Raw genomic sequence first — 22,165 nt, 5'->3', positions numbered from 1 at the left:
CAACAGGCTGGGAAATGGATGTCTCTGGGCATGAGAAAGTATGAAAATACTTTGTACATTGTTTGGCCCTGAGAGAAAAAGAAAAAAAAAGAGTGCAAGACACTTTTAACAGGCACCCCATATGAATACCTTTCTCATCTGCAGTGTTTTGCATCAATGAGTTTCCAAGATATTGTATTATAATCTGATGAGTGTCTCAGATACAGTGTGGTCCACGTCCTTGTGAGATGAGAAATCCTGTATTCTTATCAGGGTGAGTCAGGGATCAAGCAACCTGATGGCGAGGATTTCCCCTATTTCAACTGAGACGCACTGAGAAGGTGGAGATAGTACAAAATATTCAGCTATCACGGGGGACGCTTTTTCTGGGAGGGTTCATGCAGGATCAGTTTAGCATTATGTTTCTGAGTGCAGGCCGTGTCTTAGTCTTCCTAAAGAGATTAAGTGTGAAGTGGTGCACAGTTACATAAGCACTTATTAATTCTGGCAGAATGACACCTCTGTAGATCCGTGAGGTAGTGGCCTTTTTTTATTTCATAGGTACCAAAATCTTTCTAGCACTTTGAAGAAATATGGGTCAAATTTATATCACAGATTTTCCGGTCCATATGATGATTTAAGACATATACAGTATAATTACCTGACTGGAGATCAAGTCTTGGTGAGATGGGGTTCGTCTCAAGTTCCAGTGTTGAGGAGCAGAAGTGCATCAGTCTTAAAAAAATAGATTTTGATTCCAACATAAACAGCAATTCAACAATCTTTGTAATTTAGCCTTCAATTATATTGACATAGGGTTTTATTTTACCCCCCCTGAACACTTTATTAGATCACTCAGTCATACCAGTCTCTTTCAGTCAGCCACCAAGCTGAACTTTTGACCGTGCGCAGACTGAAACATTCCTGCTGTGGCTGTGCTCGCTGAGGCAGGGCAGTGAAACTGAAGGTAAGATCATTGGGGAGGCTTAGTGTGTCGCAGAGCGGCAGCCTTTAAGAGCTGCTGTAGGCCGTGCAGTGGAGGTGAGTGTGTGAGCCGCGGGCCGGAGCCAGGATGTGGAGTGAGAGACAGGGAGCCGTCCAGGTCGAGAGACAGCTTCGTCTCCCACTTCTGCCTCTGCCTCCAGCCAACCAAAGGGTCAGACGTCTTAAGCCTCAGCCTCAGCCTCACACTTTTTTTGGGGTGTTTGAAGTGATAGCTTGTCGAACCTCAGTGCTGTGTTGAAATATAGACAACAACGCTCAAATAAATAAATTAGATGCACCGATCATGAATCTCCTATTGTCCCTGGATTCCAACGATTAATATATCCATTTATGAAACCTTATTGGAGACCCAGTTTCTACAGCATATCTCACGTGCAAGATGCTTTATCTATTGCATATCTCATGTGCAAGAGTCTTTATCTGTTGCATATCTCATGTGCAAGATGCTTTATCTGTTGCATATACAGTATTATGTATTATAGCATTTATTTCAGCAGTAGCACATAGCCAGCTAGAATGTAATTTGGTTCACGCTACATGGTTCTATTCAGCCAGTAAGTAATATGATTGTTTGAATGTAAATTGTGTTTTTCAGGTCTTTTTTTCTGAAACGAGAGGTGGTCGCACTGTTGGAAACGAAGCCACGTTGGATGTCCCCCTCAGCCTGGACATGTTGACCACTGTAAGAGAAATCCTGACTTCACTGGGAAGATAAACAGATACAACCAGAGGAAAATAAGACAGCTAGTCAGTGAGATAACTACACTTTCAATCAAGAGACATGATCATGTGATGTGTGTGCCATATCCTGCCATAAAACAGTTTATTATTAATGATATACAAGTGAAGGTTATTGATAATTCTGCTGAAAGCTCACCTTATGACTCCAGATGCCATATGCCAATAAGCTGTGACACTATCAACTATAATGAGAGGTGACAGGAAAGACATGATTATGCTACCCCTTGAAGATACAGAACATTACTAAATGAATTGCTAGAAGGTTCATCTGTCCAAGAAAATACTAAGCAGAAGGTTTCCTTTTTCACACTCAGGGCCAGTCTGATGGACAAGCCAGTTTTGTAAGTATTTTTCTAAATGTCTTATTTTCTGGGCACTTGTTTGAAAACATATTCTCTTGAAACAACTAGGAGATATTGTTGTTAATCAAAGGTCCCATGTGAAGGAAACCAATAAATTGGAGCCAAGAAAAAATGAATCTGCTGCTTACAAGTGTTTTTATCGAGTGACTTTTATGTTCTTGGCCTCTGTTCTTCCTCCCCTTCCCAGGATGTGGCTCTTGCCAACCTGAGAGTGGGCACCCAGTACCGAGTCAGCGTTGGGGCCTATGGGTGGGCCGGCGAGGGCCGTCCCAGCATGCCAAGGGATGTCGGCACTACTTCTCATGGTGGGAAAAAGGGTCTTTTACCATTTTCAAAGATTATGTGTTATTATGCAACGTAAACGTGATTGTCTGTGTTGTTTAAAATGCTTGCATTTGTTTTGAAGCTGCTTGCATTTCTTTTTGTTCAGTAGTGTGCCCTTGCATTGTAAAAACTAGCATGCACTGAAAATATTCACTTGTGATAGCATATTTTTTCACTGTCATATGTAACATCTAATTGAAGATTGTGAGTCTTTCAACTCTTCCCCCCCACCCCAACAGAGATGTGTATGCCTCCCTCCCCCCCGACACAGCCTCGTGTCGTAGCGGTGTCCGACACCGAGCTGGCATTGTCATGGCAACAGGGCGAGAGCGAAGGGAGTGCCCCAGTGCTGCACTTTCTCGTGGCTTACATCAGGTACGAGCAACACGTCTTGCCCTCCTTTCATCCCGAGCCCCAGTGGCACACAGAGACAGCCCACACGGTCAAGGGCTCCTGTGCTTTGTCTAGGCAGCCAAAAACTCTCACCAATATGTCAAAAAGTCTACCAGGAGTCGTACATCTCCTGCCTTTGAATATTCCGTGAGCAGTAGTTACTGAGGATCTGTCAGAAATGTGTCTCTGCCCATTATGATGATTGCTGGCTTACAATTGATCCCTTTTTGTTTCTGTTCTGCCCATGGTGAGGGAACACCTACTTTGGTTGGTGCTCTTAAGTTCTTAAGTTTCACACAAGACTCTTAAACTTTTGAACTCTCGAAAGTCGGCTGTTATTTGGCGGTGAAAGAGGTTCTGGTGATACACGAGAACATTTTGAACGTATTGTGTTTTTGTGGACAGAACCATGTCATTATAGCTATCATTTTTCCCCTCTTGCTGGATTATGTTGTTGGAATGTAGTAGTGTTCATTAAATGCTAAACACTGAACAATGCTCCTCTAACCTCACCTCAGACCTCTCCTCTGTTCAACATCAATGGAGCCACCGGTGTGGTTTAATTACACAATCCCACAAAGTGGTAGTGGTCTTTTTAAACAGCTGTCATGCTCTTTAGTTCAGAGTGTTTTATTTTAGGAATGACCATAACATAGAGAATAGCCTCAAAAGAACCATCAAAATTGAGCTCATCTTTTATATAAAGCTGCTAATTTTCTTTAACTTTACAGATAAACTTAGTGATGAGCTTCACCTTTGGCTGGATTGGAGTTTTAGTTTTAGGTGAAATCTTTACTTTAGTTTCATATCAGAAAATATATACACGAATATATCACATTATATATACATTGAGTATATATCCACTTACGCTTTAATGATAAAGTCGCAGACACTAAAAACCGAAACCACTTGGTTGTTTCTGAAATAACAATAATATGTTAATAATCATGTTGTTATGAGAAGTGAGAAGTGATTCATATTTTTAGCGACGGTAAACCAAAATAAATATTTCACTGAGCTGAGACCCGGTGTGGGATGGCCACTTATGGATGACTGGACGCAGCAGAGGCTGAACTTAGGTGACTTGTTTAGATGAGGATGATTGCAAAGTCATGTTTGCCCTTGGGCTGACAAGGTTATTGATGCGCATTCCTGCTCAGTGCTGTGTGCAGGCCGCAGCCCTTACCTCACATCCTGACTGGGTCACTGAGTCTGGAGAGTATGGCGCTGTGCTTCGCTGTAACTGTTTGTCTAGGTTAGAGACCAAACCCACAGCCCATGAGACACACATCCCAGGTTAAAGCTCAGTTGTTATACTTGCAGGCGTTTCATTTTTGGGCTCAATTGCATGCACACATGCAGTATTTTGTTGTTGTTTAGGAAATACCCATAGAAATGTGTCCTTTTTGTCTGTTTTTAAGTTGTTTTCAGAGGGAGCCCACCCACAGGATTATTTAGCAGTTTTCGTCTGGTCTGGTTGAACGGAATGTTGATAACAGGCTTCAGCGCTGCATTGTGTATTTATTTATTGTATTTATGAGTTTTTTATTTCAGGAAGTGAAACTTCTGAGCGGAGCCAGTGGGACGGGTTGTCTCCAGGCTCTGTGAGTGTTTAGGCCCCTCAGCTGAGAGCCTGAGCGCTTGTGGCTGGTCTGACTTTAATGGGAGCAGTGTTCCCGCCTTACAACACTTAACTGTAATTGGGCACAACAAAGTCATTGAGCCCACCACAGTCTGAGTCTGTAAGTCTGTGAGTCTATACGGGTATAGACTGCTCAACCATCAAAAGGACCATTAGATGAATAGAGTTTGTGGCCCAGTATTGTCTCGAAGAGGGTCAGGACAGTACTGTGTATTGTTTGACTTCCCTCGAATGGTTAATGTCATGAAACTTGTGGTTTGGTTTGACAGCAACAAGCTCTGTATGCGTGCTGGAAATATCTCTGCTGTATTTGTGATGGGATCAAAGGAGTGCTGATGCTTTATCATGAATTCATTTATGGATTTATGAATTTATTTACAAATTTTATTTCACTTATTTATGATCAAAACTGTATTGTTTTGTAGAGCATTTGATTGTGTGAAGTCACCTTTGTCTCCAGACTCGTACAGGTGATAGGCATAGAGCTTATCTCTGCTGGTTAAGTCACACAATGTAGGTCCTCACTGTTCCTTTTTTATAGCTGACATCAATCAGTGTCTGAATGGGAGACCTTTCTGAATTATAAAAACATATTTAATTAATTTGAGGATATTATAACACAGGTGACAAATGGGCCTTTATTATTCAACATTATAAAGCCTATAATTAAACCCTGTCTTCTTACCGACGCCTTAGGCCAGAGATGGACACTGAGTGGACTTACATCCGAGAGCCGGTGGAATCCAACTCCATGGTACTGAAGGGCCTCTTCCCAGACGCGGAGTACCAGTTTGTGGTGCGGGCTGTCAACATCCATGGAGCGAGTCCTCCCAGCACCATCAATAATCCGGTGCGGACCCTTGGTAAGTGCTCTGCTGCTGTTGCTGTGCTGTGCTGTGTGTGTGTGTGTGTGTGTGTGTGTGTGTGTGTGTTTGGTATGAATGCGTGCAAAGGGCATGAACAGAAAAGGCCAACAGTAATGGTAGTAATCTATTTAAAAGCCAGTGGATGAGGTCCATTATTTTAAATATGTATCGACACAGACATGGATAGAAAACATTCAATACTGTTTTGACTCCCATTGTAATGTCCTAATGGACACGAGGAAGAGTTAGTGATAATGCTTGTGGGGCTTAGCCCTGGCTCCCCCGGTGGTGCGTTTGGAGGTGTGGAGGTGATGGGAATTGTTGGTAGTGGTCTGAACGGCGGTGGGGTGGTGTGTGTGTGTGTGTGTGTGTGTGTGTGTGTGTGTGTGTGTATGTGTCTTGTTTGGGCCAGAGAGTGGGTTGACTGGGCGTTGCATGCCTCGAGGACGTGAGTGGGTTAAACTGGGCTAATTTAATTAAGTATCTTAAAGCTTGGCCATTCAAGGGAGTGAACTCCTCCTCCTACTACTCCTTACCAACTCCCCCATCCCATGACCACCCCCCCACCCCCCGCCACACACACGCACACACACACACACACACACACGCACATACACACACACACACACACACACACGCAAGCTGAAATCGGGTTACTGACACTGGCCTCATCAGACGGGATTAAGAGCAGAATGGCCCCCTGTGGTGAGAGCCCATCCAAATAATGCCATGACTCCACACACAGGACCCTGCACACACAGGACCCTACCCTTCCTGGATGGAACACACAACATCTCTGACTTCCGTCGTTATACCTGGTGTATATCGTCCTTAGGGAGGACTTATAGTGAAAAAAGACTGACGCTTTCAGTACCCAGACGGCATTAAATGCTTAGCAGCAACAGGTCAGCAGGTTAATATGCAGGTTAATAATGCACTAGAAACTATTAGATGAAATGCCACCCAGCTGTTGGTGGATGGGTGTCTAACTTGCCTTGACTGATGTTTGGGGTGCGTGTGATTATCTGTGTGTTCCCCTTAAGCCCCCCTCCCTGCTTGGGCGGAGGCCCTTACGGGCGAGAGCTTTCAGTACATGGTGAGGCCTCGTGGCTACACGCGCAGAGGTATATGCTATACCGTATCATAGTTCATGGTGTTCCACCCTCATAACATCTGTGGTTTCATCCGATCACAATCGCCATGTAATCCCTCATTGCCATTATCACATCTTGTCACCTCATCAAGTTTGTGTTGACGGTTTATGGTTTAAAATTGTGCTGTCACTTGTCACTGCACAACATATTGAAAGAGCGTGTTTGTATTTGTTTGCATGGTAAGGATACAGTGAAGTGAATTGAGTTGTGGATGTTGTTGTTGGAGAAACATTTTTTACCTTTTTTTTTTAGAATCATGCCATCTGATTATATCTCCCCATGAGCCTTGCAGGATGCCATTTATTTTTCCTATGTTTTTGGAGTTATATCACCACAAATATAGTCTTGTGCCCACTCATCTCATTATATTTCTAATTAAGGATGCACTTAAATAGGCCCTAATCCCACATATTTACTTACACAAACACACATAGGCTCAGAAGATGTTGGCAGTGGAGACTATGGTCAGCGCTACATTACTAACACAAAGATAAAGGATGAAGATATCTTTGATGTGGATGACTCCGACTATGACGTCTTCCTTGAGGAGGTAAGTGCATCATGATGGTTTTCCTGAGAGATTGTTACCACATCCATGGGTAAATGAGTAGATATAGGCAACACATCCATGGGTAGATACGTAGATATAAGCTAAAGGGAGTGAACACACTTCCCACTGTCTACAATGGGTATTATCTGACTTTTACAGCTCAAAAAGTTTCCAGCCATCCCCAGCGATAACAAGAGATCCCAGTTGAGGTCCAGAACTGGAGTACCGGGTCCCGGAAACGTAATTTTCAGGCTACCCCCAAAGTCCTCTACCACCACCCTCCCTGTGCCTGTATGGGCCACCTCCGTCTTCGACACGGTCAGCCCCCCAGTCACCACCTTCACCACCACTCTCGCCTCCTTCACCGGCGGCCTCTTGACCAACCCCTCCACCGAGGCCATGCCCAGCACCAGCACCAGCACCAGCACCACAGCCATTCCCACCCCGGCCCCCACCCTTGCTGCGCCCACACCCTCTCGGCCCATGACCCCGTGGAAGGGCGACGTGCCGCGGATGTACGACCTGTCGTGCGAGGACACGGTGTGCCCGTCCGACAGCTTCTGCCTGAACGACTACGACAGCGGAGGCTCGCGCTGCCACTGCAGTCTGGGTCGTGAGGGAGACACCTGCTCCGAGGGTAAGCCCAGACGCTCACTGCGTATCTCTTCCACCAGGGCCACAGATGGTGCCACTGGGATGATGGCTTTGCCTGCTGAGGCTGGTACACCATTAGGGTTTATTTATCCCACTGCTGAAAAATAAATGGGCCTGCTCTGGGGACCCACACAAGGTCTGTTTGCTCTGAAAACTTTTTGTTGGAAAAGTTGTATGAAAGCTGAGGGTTCCATATAGATATTTCTTTTTTCATCCCTCATTTGATCCTTAATTCCTAAGAGCCATTAAAGTCAATCAATTTGTTAACTATTAATTCATTAACTGTTAATTGTTGCACAGAACGTTAGCCATCTTTACAGAATGTGACTTGATCAAAGCCGTATGACGTCCTTATAAGCAGTTTCGTATGATGAAAGCACAGTGGGGCAACCCTCCCGGAAGCCATAGGGATGGCATTGAGAGCCCTGTTTTGTGAAAAAAATAATAAAAGCGTGAGAGTCTATGAGAGAAGTCTGGGGCATTTTTCATTCCGCCCAAAATTGCCCCAAAAAGGGGCGGGATTTAGCCTGATTGGACAATGACATCCAGAGAGTGATCAGACGGTCTATAGTTGTAGACAGAAAAAAAATACCTCCTTTTCCTGTTGAAAAATTAAGGGCACGTAACATATTGAGCACACTGTTAACCTGCACGGTCACACTGTCAGGACACACTGTTCCGTTATAAAATGACACAAGTAAAAGTGTTAATAATGGCAGTATGTTGCATAGTGTTGAAGTGTAATTTTGAGTAGCGCAGAGTACATTTTGTTTGACATTTTGGTGCACACTCCTCAGCTTCAGTTTTTCCCAGAGTATAAAATCGCATCAGTACGGTTCATTAGAGCAGACTTCTGCTGAAAAGCCAACTTCTGGAGAAGAATTAAATTCTTATGTCTGTCTTATTCTGTCCCTGCGCAGCATTAGGGATTCTCATGGCAAGTGCCAGGATTGTTCTGCACTTAAACTGAAGGCACTTAAAGCTGGTCTCCCCAGAGAGCCTGCCTCAGCTCTCAATCAGAGAGGTTCCCTCTCTTCTTCTCCATCGGCTGAAAGAATCCTCCGAGACCGCATGTCTGTGAGCTGTCGAGGATGCCCTACAGATCATATGTGACACCTCCATCTCTCTCTCTCTCCCTCTCTCTGTCTCTCTCTCGCTCTCTCTGTCTCTGTCTCTCTCTCGCTCTCTCTGTCTCTGTCTCTCTCTCGCTCTCTGTCTCTCTCTCTTTAACCTCTTCTTTAATCTCTCTGGGCATGATTTAGTTTTGGATGAGTAAGTCGTCATTTCCTCTACCCTTTCTTTTGGCTCTCTCCCTGCCGATGCTGTCCTTTATATTTTTGGTCGGATAGTGTTTTTCCTCGCCTTCACTATTTCTGTCTCTGTACCCTTTCCATGAAACCCCCCGTGGGTGCGTGATTTGCTTGTGCTAGAGGTCGGAGCGGTTTGTGGAGGGGCCAAATATATTTTTCTGACCATGTCCCATCTCCTCACAGAATGCGTATAACAGATGTGAACAGGGTTTGGGTTTGTCAGATCCCTTGCTAAAACACATTTGCAGTGATGTTTCGGCAGGATTTGCATTGGAAATACAAACATGGCATCACAATAACACCATCTGCACAAATCATGGCAGGATTTATGTCTGCTGATGAATTTGAATCCAGCTGTAGGATTTGTTCTGGGTCACGTATGCCCTGCATGTGTGATTGACACATGGCTTTGTAAACACCACCCTTATGATTGTTGATTCCTCATCAGGGATTTCATCTTGAAATGCTACCCTGTAGTCTCCTTAGGCAGTGAGGAGCAGCTCACACATATGAAGACGGGTTAACGGTGAGACTTAGCAGTGTTTCAGTTGGCATGGCCAATCCCCTGGGCTCCCATAGTGTCCTGTGCTAACTGCTGTCTGGCGAATGACAGAGGACTGGATGTGACTGTTTCTGTCATGCCCATTGAGAGACTGTGTTTAGGGACACATTCACACTGACCTACCCCCAAGTGATGCCTCATAGAAAAAAATGATAATAATTGATTGGAGCGAATGAGTGGACTGACTCAACCAGCAGTGGGGGTTGACAGCATACTTATTTGTATGAGCAAAAAATGCATGAGGTTCCTGTCCATTGCAGCCAGAGAAATCGATGTAAATGCCCCTAGAACTGAAGCTGTGCTCTCTGTGACAAATTCAGCTAATTAAAATCTGTCCTGTGTCTGTGTAAAATATGTGAATCTGCCTCCTGCTTTATGTGGTGCAGGTGTGACAGTGCAGTTCCCTAAGTTTTATGGCTACTCGCACATGACCTTTGAACCACTGAAGAACTCTTACCAGACATTTCAGATGACTGTGCAGTTCAAGGTAACTCAACTGTTTCCATACACAGTAACAGACTCATCATTTGTATCTCAGTCAATGCTTTGATAAATGTGGACCTATACAGTATTTAACTGTGAATGTGTGTTTGTGTGTATGTGTGTGTGTGTGTGTGTGTGTGTGTGTGTGTGTGTGTGTGTGTGTGTGTGTGTGTGTAACTGGCAGGCTGATTCTGAGGATGGACTACTGCTGTACTGTGGGGAGAATGAGCATGGCCGAGGAGACTTCACCTCTCTGTCCTTGGTCCGGGGTAAACTGCACTACAGGTAGGGCAGTAGGACCCAGACTCAGCCTATTGGCAACTTATTGCAAGTTTCAGGTACATTTGACATCATAGCAGTGCTATGATGTCACTCAAAAATGAGGGCACAGCACAGGACATTAGTGGGTTATTACATATTAATTACATATGAAGTTCCTGGACATGATGTTAACCACTGCACTGTATGATCTCCTGTGCTGGTGTTGAACTATAACTGCACTCGAATAGAATCATGAATCATTTACAGTAAGAGAACATCTAGATCTAGCAGAAGTTTTTTTTAACTTTTATCATGATTTTGCATTGCTCGTGCTGGTTGTTTTTATTGATTTAATGTAAAGCACTTTGAACTGCAACTCTTGTATGAAATGTGCTATATAGATAAAGTCTTACTTACTTACTAGATTATATAAAAAAATATCCTGTGAATGCCAGGAATGGATGATGTATTTCTGATTATATAGAAATGTATGTAATTGTAACTGCATGAATGGCTGGTGTTGGTGTGATGCTTTGTCAGGTTTAACTGCGGCACAGGTATGGCCCAGATCATGAGTGAGAGCAGGGTGGTGCTGGGACAGTGGCACATCGTCACCATCTTCAGGGACGGCCTGACTGGCTGGCTCAGAATGGACAACGACACCCCGGTCTCTGGACGGTCACCGGTGAGGACATTCTTACCATCTCTTTTGTTCCACTGTAAAGATGACACTTTCTGAATGTGCAAATCTTGAAATAGAAGAAGTCTTTTGAAATAGACTTCAGCACTGGATTGAAAAATGTTGGTGGGCAAATCCATGCAGAGGTTTACATCATATTGCTGATGAATTGCAATATGTATAGGCAATATAGATTTGAATATATTTAATTGTTAACATTTGTCTGCATTCTTCTCGACAGAATTCACTTATTCAGTTATTCATATACACGTTACGGAATCACAGCATTATATAAGGATAGGACCTAGAATAGACATTTGTATGGAATTGTCTTGCAATGTTCATCTCCTCACTATATCATTTCTGTTTGTTCATCACATCAACAGGGCCAGTACACCAAGATCACCTTCCGCACCCCTCTCTACCTGGGCGGGGCACCCAGCGTCTACTGGCTGGTGAGGGCAGTGGGCACCAACCGCGGCTTCCAGGGCTGCATCCAGTCCCTCAACGTTAACGGCAAGCTGGTGGACCTTCGGCCCTGGCCCCTGGGCAGCGCCCTGAGCGGAGCTGACGTGGGTGAGCGCCAGCCTGCCATCACAGATGCCCGCGCTTAGCATGCGTGGCACAGCAGCCAGTGCCATCTCTTGTCCTCAGCTGCCCCCCCGGATTTCGGCCCCACTTGCCCTAGAGAAGGGAAATTGCCTTTTCCATGTGGTAAACAGTGATTATCAGAGCTTTTGAAAGTGACAGAAAGAAGGAGGAAAATAGATTACGAAGCGCCTGGAATCAAGGTGTTTTTTTTCCATCTCCTTTAGGCAGTCCAATCAATGGAAATGAGGGATCTGCTCAGAAAAACCTTCAGACAAGTTTTTAGGGTTTTTTGAAATGCTGTGTGGTGCAGTTCTGTGTCATTGCTTTTCGAGACCAGATCCATGTTCTGACAATTCTTAATTCTCCAGGTCCATGTAACAGCACAAAAAAAGATTGAAAAAAATGCCACCTCTTTTTAGAGAAATAGAGAAAGAGGATAATCTGCACTTAATATACTTTCTAGGAAATAGGTTTGAGTCAGACTATTCTCTCTTCTTTTTTATGATGTTGAGCATGAAGCATGATGACTCACATTCATGTTGACCACTCTGATATTACTTTCAATCTAGTTCAGTGGGCTCATAATATGTGCTTGGTCCCTTCAATTGATGTAACTGCAAAAGAAAGCGTATTTGACCCTGTACAGAGTTGTCTGACAAGAAGGTTCATTGGTTTACTTGAAGGGCTCATTCAGGTTTCCATTGTCCATCTTTCCTACGTCCTTCTCTTTTGTCTTCACAAACTCACAATCACAACCTTGGTGACCATCTCTGCAATAGAGTCTGACAGAGCCATTTTCAAAGTAAGGCCTAAAAAAGACTTTAGCCTTAGAATAGATCATAAAAAATAGGCCGAAATGGCCCAAATAGAATCCTCCCTAAAATTTGCAATAAAGTGTGGGAGTGACAGTGATTTGAATGAATTGAGTGCCTAGGTTTTCTACTGGTGTTGTTTTGCTCACACCTTATTTTCACCAATTTTGCGAAACCCATACATTTTTCCACAGGGTGTTAAAATGCTAACACTGAAAACGACAAACTTCCGGTGGACTTCCACACTCTATACACATACCTATATAGAGCCGTTTTCAGAGGAGTGCCCGAAACAATTCTTAGCCGAGAATAGAGCCTTAAAAAATTGGGCCGCCAATAACCAAGACCTGTCTATTCCATCAGGGATGAATGGAGGTCTACTTTCAGAATTGAAGTACAGTAAGAATAGAGTGCATATACAGTAGTGTATTAGAAAGAGCATAGATAAAAAAAGTATTTAAAAAGAAGCTAATCGAAGTCAACAGAGTGCATTTGATCAATGAACAAAAGCGTACAAAAGTAAATTAATTAAAAGTAATTAAATGCATTTGATTAGTAAACAGAAAGCAGAAAGCATTAAGTATAGATTTAAAACTGGATACATTTTGAGCACCTTTGATGTCATCTGGGAGTTAGCTTCAGCGCTTCAGTGCTTCACCATGTGTAGTTCTGACAGGAGGTATTGCTAACAGATTCTTCCTGTGATCTGAGAGGTGTGTACTGCAGCTACTGCTGAAAAATATTTGAAAGGTAAATTTGGTCCTTCCCCATAAATAAACAAACAGCAGTGCCTTAAAGTCAATTCTGTGACTTACTGAAAGCCACTGTAAGGAAGTAAATATTAGTGACGTATAATGTGGTGAGTTCTTTTGGTTTTTGTAAGAACCCTAGCAGCGGGATTTTGTACAATCTGAAGCTGTTTGGTGGTTGTTTTTGGAAGGCCTGTGAACCCTGCTGGAGACAAAGACATGCATGAGTTTTTCCAAATCATCTTTTAACAGAATGCCTCTAATTGATGACCTCCATTCAGAGGATAATTGTCTGTAGGAACACATGTGAATAAAGGCAGATAAGCTGGCAACAAGGTTACAAGCAATTCTGCTTTGCTTTCTTGTGTCATTGTTTGGCGTTCCATGTGTCAGGCGAATGTAGCGACGGCGTGTGCGACAAGGTCACCTGTGCCAACGGCGGGCTGTGTTTCGCCAACCGTGCAGATGGCTTCATCTGCCTGTGCCCGCTAGGCTTCAGAGGCCAGCTCTGCGAGGAGAGTGAGTCATGCCAAACACACTGCACTCACACAAACACACACTTTAACTTTCTCTCTCACACACACACAAATACATACACGCACATACACACACTCAACGCTGTACGCATCTGTAGTTGCCTGATGTGAGTCAAACGTAGATGTGAGTTGTGCATTTAGCTTATAAGAAGTTACCAACATTAACTGACTCATGGAAAAAAGACTTTGGGTAAAGATTAATATAATATTATTGTTGTTGTTTTTTTTCCATTTTATTTACAACTTGAATAATAACACATATCAACGCATCTCATCTATGATAAAGAGAAGACAGTCCTTGATCTCCTCTGTCTTCACCTCCGGACGTGTTATAGAGTAGTGTAGTGTACTGTCATAATACGCGACTCACAACTACATCTGACACATCGGGCAGTGACAGCACCCTCTCCAACACTTTCATGCAAACACTGCTCCTATGGAACACCCTACTATACTACTACACTGCTCCTATGGAACACCCTACTATACTACTACACTGCTCCTATGGACCACCCTACTATACTATTACACTGCTCCTATGGAACACCCTACTATACTATTACACTGCTCCTATGGAACACCCTACTATACTTTGACACTGCTCCTATGGAACACCCTACTATACTACTACACTGCTCCTATGGAACACCCTACTATACTACTACACTGCTCCTATGGAACACCCTACTATACTACTACATTTAAAAGATGACTTGTTCTTTCCCCCCCCTCCTCCAGGTTTCCTGCTGGCTCTGCCCCTGTTCAACGAGACCATGCGCTCGTACGCTAGCGCCCCCTGGCCCCAGTCCCTACATAGCTACCTGTCCTTCATGGAGTTTGAGATCGTCTTCCAGCCGGCCAGCCCTGACGGTACACTGCTCTACAGCGAGGACATTGGCAGCCGCGACTTCCTGTCCATCAACCTGGTGGACGGGTTTGTGGAGTTCCGCTTCGACTGTGGCTCTGGGGCAACCGTCATTAGGTGCTGTACTGGTGTTAAATACCTCCAATGTCCCCTCATGTCAGTTTGTAGAAGTAACTGGTTTATGCCACCCTACCATTTACCCAGATTAAAGTTGAATGCATTGATGACTACATTTGTTTAGTCTGGATTGACATTTTTAAATGTTCAAATATTCAGGTATCGACATTTATCAGCAGAATCTATTCCTCATCCATTGCCCATTCCATTCACCACTTACTTATGACAGGTTGATGGAACTATCTGATATCATTTCTGTTGTGTTATCTCCCTTGTAGGAGTGAAGAGGCCATTGGCATGAACTCCTGGCACGAGGTGCGAGTGTCCCGCACGGCGAAGAGTGGCATCCTCCAAGTAGACAACCAAAGACCAACCGAGGGCAAAGCAGAGGTACACACTGCACTGATTTCACATGATGTCTACTGCCCTTTAAACACTTAAAGGCACCCAGTGCAACTTTCAAGGCTTAAAAATAAACATTCAATTTCTAGTCTTTTTTACACGTAGTAAGTTTCAATAACTCCATACCATTACATACCGACATTCAGGCAGCAAAGATGAGACGTCGTTGTGTGGTGAGAACTGATAGAAAATCGATAACAACAACAATCGCCGCCATTTTCTTTATTTTTTGTAACCTACAATAAATAAAGCAGGCTTCCAGTCAATGGAAAAATGGCTTCTCCCCACCGGCGGTTGTTGTTGTTTACGATTTTCTATCAGTTCTCACCACACAACGACGTCTCATCTTTGCTCCTTGAATGTCGATATGTAATGGTATGGAGTTATTGAAACTTACTACGTGTAAAAAAGACTAGAAATTTAATGTTTATTTTTCATTGAATGTTTACATAAAGTTGCACTGGGTGCCTTTAACTTAAGGGTTGGTATTTCATCTTGCATTCTTTACTGCATCTTACTGATGTTTGCATACAAAATAATTGTATTTTTTTTTCATTGAATGTTTACATAAAGTTGCACTGGGTGCCTTTAACTTAAGGGTTGGTATTTCATCTTGCATTCTTTACTGCATCTTACTGATGTTTGCATACAAAATAATTGTATTGTTTTACATTAAATATTTTTCTATTATATTTAGATGTATGATTTACATTTTCATGTCACTGGAGGTCATCCTGAAAATACACTTGCAGTATAGTATGAATATGACACACTATTTCTCTTAGTAAGCTATTCGTCTTCTTCATGACTATACTCACTGTAAGCAGTGCACATCACGCAGTTGCTTGCTCACACACTGTCAATAAAGTTTGGGGTCACTGTGAGGTGAGAGAGCCTGCTGCTCTTTAATGAGCGAGTATCCCTGTGGACTCAGTGCTGGCCTCTCTGTCGCACCTTGCAGGGAGCCTTCACTCAAATCATGTGCAGCTCTCCGCTCTACATGGGAGGCGTCCCTGACTACACCATCACCAAGAGCAGCGCCGCCGTGAGGCGTCCCTTCAGTGGCACCCTTCAGAAGGTACCGCACCACATCGCCCCACTTCAGTGTGTTAGGAGATGTCACAATAGCATGAAGGCCTGGTCTTCTGCATTCAACTACGAATCCCTTTGAGATTAAAAGGGACTCATAGAACCTTACCTTCAACACCTCATCGTCCCACTTTAGTGTGTCAGGAGATGACAGAATGTCGGTGAAAGCTTAGTCTCTGCATTCAACTGCCCAACGGCAAAAACAGGATGAAGAGTGTTTGGAGATTAAAAGGGACTCGATAAAGTTCAACCTTACATCTCTGTTAGCAAAATATTATGAGCCCGTAATATAATGGAAAGCCACATACACATATTTCACACATTCCTGTAAAAAGCAAGGCTGGATTGATGCATGGATGTAAAATATGGTTGTATGACTGCTGCAGGTCTCTGATGTATCTTTCTGCGTCTGTCTCCTATTGCATTGTCCCTCATTGTACTACTATTCTACTCTGTTTTTCTTCACCTTGGGTCGTTAGATCGTGCTGAATGACCGCAACATCCCCCTGACCAAGGACTTTACCTTTGGAGTGAACGTGGAGAATGCGGCTCACCCGTGCATGGACAGCCCCTGTGCCAATGGCGGGACGTGTCGGCCTAAGTGGGACAGCTACGAGTGTGACTGTGCTCTGGGCTATGATGGCAAACACTGTCAGAAGGGTGAGAAGTGTTGCTTGACTGGCAGACATGGCCTTCATGTCAGAGCATTTAACTCTATTTATGTTTATGTCACGTAAGCACTCATTAGCTGGCATTCCTCATATATTATTTATTTCAGTGTCACATTTTAAGGATATGGATATAAAAATCGACCATTTTGTTCAATTGTTTGTACTCTGGCTCCAGTAGCACTGCTTTCCTACTAAACTTCTCTGTCTCTCTCGTGCTTTCGTTGAGCAGAATGTGGGAATTATTGCTTGAACAGTAAGTGTAAACACAGTTTGATTTTGTGCTTGGCTGTAGTGGCTATCCGTAGTTCATCTCTGTTGAGTTTTCATAAAACAAAAGTGGTCCTACTGCATCTGGATTCGTTTTCCTTTGTGAAATGATTTTCAAGGCTGACACCTAGTGGACATTTCTGGTAATCACAACTATATCCATTTTTTCCCCAGCTGTGACTGAGGCAATTGAAATACCCCAGTTCACGGGTCGCAGCTATCTGACCTATGACAGCCGAGATATCCTAAAAAGGTACCTCCCCCTTGTTTTGGAACGCTATAGTTTTGGAATATTTAGTTTTGGAACAGTTTCAATTCTCCTGTTTGTTTTTGTAAAGGATGACAGACCTTCACACACATCTTCTTGCACAATCCCATCTCTCTCAATGCAAAGAGAAATCAGTTGTGACTCAAATGTGAAGTAGTAGGCCATTACGCATATTCATTATGGACACCTTAGGGCACTTTCAGTGTATCATCTCAAGCCCTTTATCAGGCCCATGTCATGTTAACTACACTCAGAGTGTTAGCCTTCATGGCGGAGAGGACAGCAGTTGCAGCCGGTGCCCTCATGGAGTTCTGCCCAGGGTCACATCCTGTTAAAAAGTGTCTGTGTCGGAGTGAGCTGATGCAAAGAGGCGCAAGCACCCCCCCCTTGCCTTTCCCATCACAAGCCCTGACCACTCTGCAGGAAGCGTAATAACATAGAGAAAGGGGCTTTGCTGGAGAGTGCCTCTCTCTCTCTCTTGCTCTCTCTCTCTCTCTCTTTCTGTGTCTCTGTGGGTGTGTTTGGAAGCGTGACTGATGCTGACATCTGTGTGTGTGTGCTCGGGACCCCAGGGTGTCTGGTGTCAGGACCAATATGTTCATGCGCTTTAAGAGCACGTCCAAAGACGGCCTGCTGCTGTGGCGCGGAGACGTGAGGCCCAACAGCGACTACCTGGCTCTGGGCCTACAGGACGGGGCACTGGTCTTCAGGTGAGGAGCCTGTGGGCAGGATCTCTTTTTTATGATTTGTTACATTCAAAGAGAACGTCTCTGACTTCACTAGTCATTTTGGTTGTCACTATTTGGGTGTTTTATTGCCTTCCTATTTCCATGGAATGTTCCTCACAGTTATAACCTTGGAAGTGGCCCAACATCTGTTGTGCTCAATGGAACCTTCAGTGATGGCAGATGGCACAGAGTGAAAGCAGTCAGGTCGGTCTTTTTTTTCATTTGTATAATTCTACACCTTTCGTTGATTTTGCTGTTTCAAAATCCTGTAAGTGTACTTATTCCCCTATTAAACTATCTGTACATTGCTATACTTCTTCCCGCAGGGACGCTCAGTTTGGGAAACTGACAGTGGACGACTATGGTGCTAAGACTGGGAGGTCTCCGGGGAAAATGAGGCAGCTCAATATCAATGGGGTCTTGTATGTCGGTACGTCACCTAGTCATGTAGCACTTGACAGTGATCAAGCACATGAATTGTGAAACTCTCAAATAGCAAATAGCTGTACTGAACATGCAATCTAGCTTTACTTGATCATTCCTATTTATTCATATGGCTAACCTGTAAGATGAGGTTAATGATAGATCTGGGTCACTATGGTGACATGGAACTAAGGATGGAGTGATGAAGGGAGGATGTTACTTGTTGTTCACACAGGGGGGATGAAGGAGATCGCCCTGCACACCAACAGGCAGTACATGCGTGGGCTGGTGGGCTGCGTCTCACACTTCACCCTCTCCACCGACTACCACATAGCCTTGGTGGAGGACGCCACCGACGGGAAGAACATAAACACCTGCACCAACTGAAAACTGCTCTGATACCCAGACCCCTCCCACCCCACCTCTCCCACCTCCCGACACCGTCCTCACCAATGGGAGAGCCAGAGCTGCTATCCAAAGCTAGGGCCAAAACAACGAACAAAAACAGCAACAAATAACAAACGAAAAACTTTCAGCGCAGGACAGCTGAAGCACTCACTGCCTCCTCTTGCAGAAGAGAAGTCAGAACTATGAGGGACAGTTTCTTGGGATTGATTGATTGTATTTATGCCGATTTATTTATTTTTTATGTATGTCCATACTTACTAAATAAAAAGAGAGAAAAAGACATGTAGCAATGCAAGACGTTTTTGGCGATTATGGAGATGAAGGTGATGTAGATGATGTAAGAAATAGACGAGGGAAGTCTGTGGAATGGTCATTCTAGAATATTCTTTTTCTTTTCTTTTTTTGTACAAATGGAATTCTTTGAATGCAAAAGTCTTTGTGTTTTAGCTCTCTCTGTTCTCTTCTCCCATGTCTGTTACGAGGTCTTCACTGTTAATTGTTCATAGGCTGCTAGCTGTGGAACTGAAAGGATGTCTCTCTTCATGACTACAAATCTAACATTTTCTTTCCCGTTCCTCTTTTAATGTTTCTGTCCTCAATTTAATAATATTATTATTATACGTTTTTTTTTATTGAGTGTTGAATTTTTGTGATCTTTTTTTTTTGTAGAGAATTTTCTTTATGTGTGGGAGTTATTCATTCCTTTTTTCATTGTCTGCCTTGCCTCTCAAAAAGCCTATTACTCTCTGCCAGAGAACGTGGCTTATGTTAAAAACAAATGAATTTCTTCCTCTCATCAGAAGGTTTTTGTGTTTTGTTTTGTTATACAGTGTGTGACCCTTTCCTGAAGTGTCTAGTGTTGCCCCGGTTACAGAGGAATGCAATTGTGAAACGCCTACTGAATTAAATCAATCTACCTGTCTATTGTATGTCACTGTAGAAGCAAGTTGAGTGAGCTGACACACATCATCACACAAACCAGCTGTGTCCTTATTAGCATGAAAGGCATTTTTTACTCCTGAAGACGGCGGGAAAGGAAGCATAGCACTCGGATTGGCCACTGTGTGTTCATTAAAAGTGAATGGGGGCTGCTGTATTGTCCCCTATAATATCAGAAGCACAGATCGATAAGAACAGTCTGTCCAGTCTGTCAGCTGGTGCCTCTGTAGAATGTAATCTAGAGAGTTGGCTTCAAGCGCTGCAGGGAGTGGAGCCGCCGCTGAACTTTCTTGAAGAGCGCAGTGACACGTGAAGACCAGGAGAGGTCCTCTGTGATGTGCACCCCCAGGAACTTAGCACAATGCTGACTCTCTCTCTCTTTCTACGTCCGTACCATCGATGGTCAAGGGGGTGTGGTGGCCGCTGGTTTATCTGAAGCCGATGAAGTTTGAAGGTTGTTGATTTTGCACCACGGCGCCAATGGGTCCACTCTATGATGGTGATTCAGCATTGCCACTGATGGGGCCCACCACTGCAGTGTCACCGGGAAAAAGTTGATGATGAGGTTGGAGGTGGATGATGCCGTGCCGTCCTGTGTCAGCAGAGTGAACAGGAGGGGACTGAGCACGCAGCCCTATTAAGTGTGTGCTCAGCATGAGAGTACAGAGAAAGTACTTTTCATTCTGTGCATTAAGTATGCACTCAAATATGATCGTATGTACATATTTATTGGTGTGGTCAAAATGCCGGCAAGTGATTTTTTGTGATTGAAAACTTGGAAGTCCCATAAAATAGATCCCAAAGGCATTTGTGCATCGGCGGTTAATGAAGGGAGTTAATTCAGCACAGGAGAAGAGTAGTTTGATGTGTGTCTGTTGTTGGGATGCGTGTCAGATAAACTGCAGTGCTGAATCACAGATCTCAGACCACGAATGCCAGATAATCTTATTTTAATACCAAGGTGCCATCATGACGTCATTTCTCTTAGTCATCTCAGGACGGGGTTCAAATTGTTGGGAAAAAGATTAAACAGAGTGAAGGATCAACTAGTAATCAGAACTATTTGTCCGACCTAAAAAATGACATGCTACTTGACCTTAAACGAGAATAATCCGAAGAAAACAAAAGATTAAAGAATTGCTGAACTGCGTTCTCTCTCTGAGTAGCAAACACATACAAAGCTTAGTTTCATCCCATTATTGATGGGGCTACCGAGCATGCAAACAATTCCCATCGGAATAAGAACTCAGAAGGATACTTTTTTCTCTGAAAATTGGAGTACTGTGTAAAACCAATAACCTAATGTAAGATTGAGAGTGCATAACAACACTACAGGGCTGGCACAAGAGATAACAACTTTGTGCCAGCTCTGTGTTATCTTTTGCATAATTTTTGCCTGTTGTACCAGATTGACTTTCATTTAATGGCCTTTCGATTGATCTTAGTTCGTTTTACACTCTGTGGGGGTTGGGAGGTGCCCTGCTATTGGACTGCTCTCTCTCTCTCTCTCTCGCTCTCTCTCTCTCTCTCTCTCTCTCTCTCTCTCTCTCTCTCTCTCTCTCTCTCTCTCTCTCTCTCTCGCTCTCGCTCTCTCTCTCTCGCTCTCTCTCTCTCTATCTCTCTCTCTCTCTCTCTGAAACACACACACACACACACACACACAGTGTAACCTACATACACATAAAATCATTGTACATCACAGAGGTTTAGTTCGGCCATTACACTGTGCTGCTGACACTAAGATTAAGTTAGCCCAGTATCCTCAGTGCAAAACCACTGTGGGCCCAACCCTTCTAACGTCTCTCCTTGTGTAGATTTCACCACTATTGGGCTGAATTGAGCTTTGGGTGGATTGGCTTTGGGTTGATAGAAATGATCTCTTCAACATTCATTCAGTTTTTTCTCCATGTTCATGACCAGTCAATACATTTTTTTGTCTGCCATGGTTTTCTCCCTGCATCTTAAAATAACATGGAGGGATTAGGTTGAATCGGTGATAATCCCACATGTTTAAACCTCCAATTCACCCAGGCTGCGACTCATGACTGCCTCTCAGGAGAAAAGTATGTAATGTTAGCCAAAGAAACACCATCAGAAGGGACAAACATACATGCATCAGGTTTAAGCATTCATTCACCTTATGATGTTCATGGAATATTTTTTTATTTCCAATAAGTATATCAAATACAATTAAATTTAAAAATCAGTATTTTATAATTCAATTCCAATTTTTTGGGGGTATGTTTTATGGTGCATTTTAATGAAACAAAATATTATAAGCTTTAGATTTTACTTTCCTATTCCATGTACTGCTGTCATGGCCTGATTCCAAGAA

The 22,165-nt window shown here is 43.6% G+C and overlaps 1 protein-coding gene across 1 annotated transcript; it reads left to right on the top strand.

Annotated features, from left to right (window-relative positions):
• Positions 1–1,314: 1,314 nt before the first annotated feature.
• On the top strand, positions 1,315–18,870 carry egflam (EGF-like, fibronectin type III and laminin G domains; the record flags this gene model as incomplete). The annotated part of the gene is given in 24 exon segments (XM_080852821.1): positions 1,315–1,355; positions 1,357–1,543; positions 1,547–1,666; positions 2,040–2,066; positions 2,275–2,392; positions 2,651–2,786; positions 5,143–5,309; positions 6,901–7,016; positions 7,176–7,653; positions 9,929–10,029; positions 10,210–10,310; positions 10,827–10,971; positions 11,352–11,541; positions 13,511–13,636; positions 14,392–14,635; positions 14,914–15,025; positions 15,999–16,115; positions 16,606–16,786; positions 17,027–17,050; positions 17,239–17,317; positions 17,905–18,042; positions 18,181–18,264; positions 18,387–18,490; positions 18,719–18,870. Coding segments are annotated over 24 exon segments (3,288 nt in total).
• Between the last annotated feature and the right edge of the window lie 3,295 nt (positions 18,871–22,165).

The sequence above is a fragment of the Sprattus sprattus genome (assembly GCF_963457725.1).
Source record: "Sprattus sprattus genome assembly, chromosome: 15".
Taxonomy (NCBI): Eukaryota; Metazoa; Chordata; class Actinopteri; order Clupeiformes; family Clupeidae; genus Sprattus; species Sprattus sprattus.
This window is presented reverse-complemented; position numbering and strand designations above follow the sequence as displayed.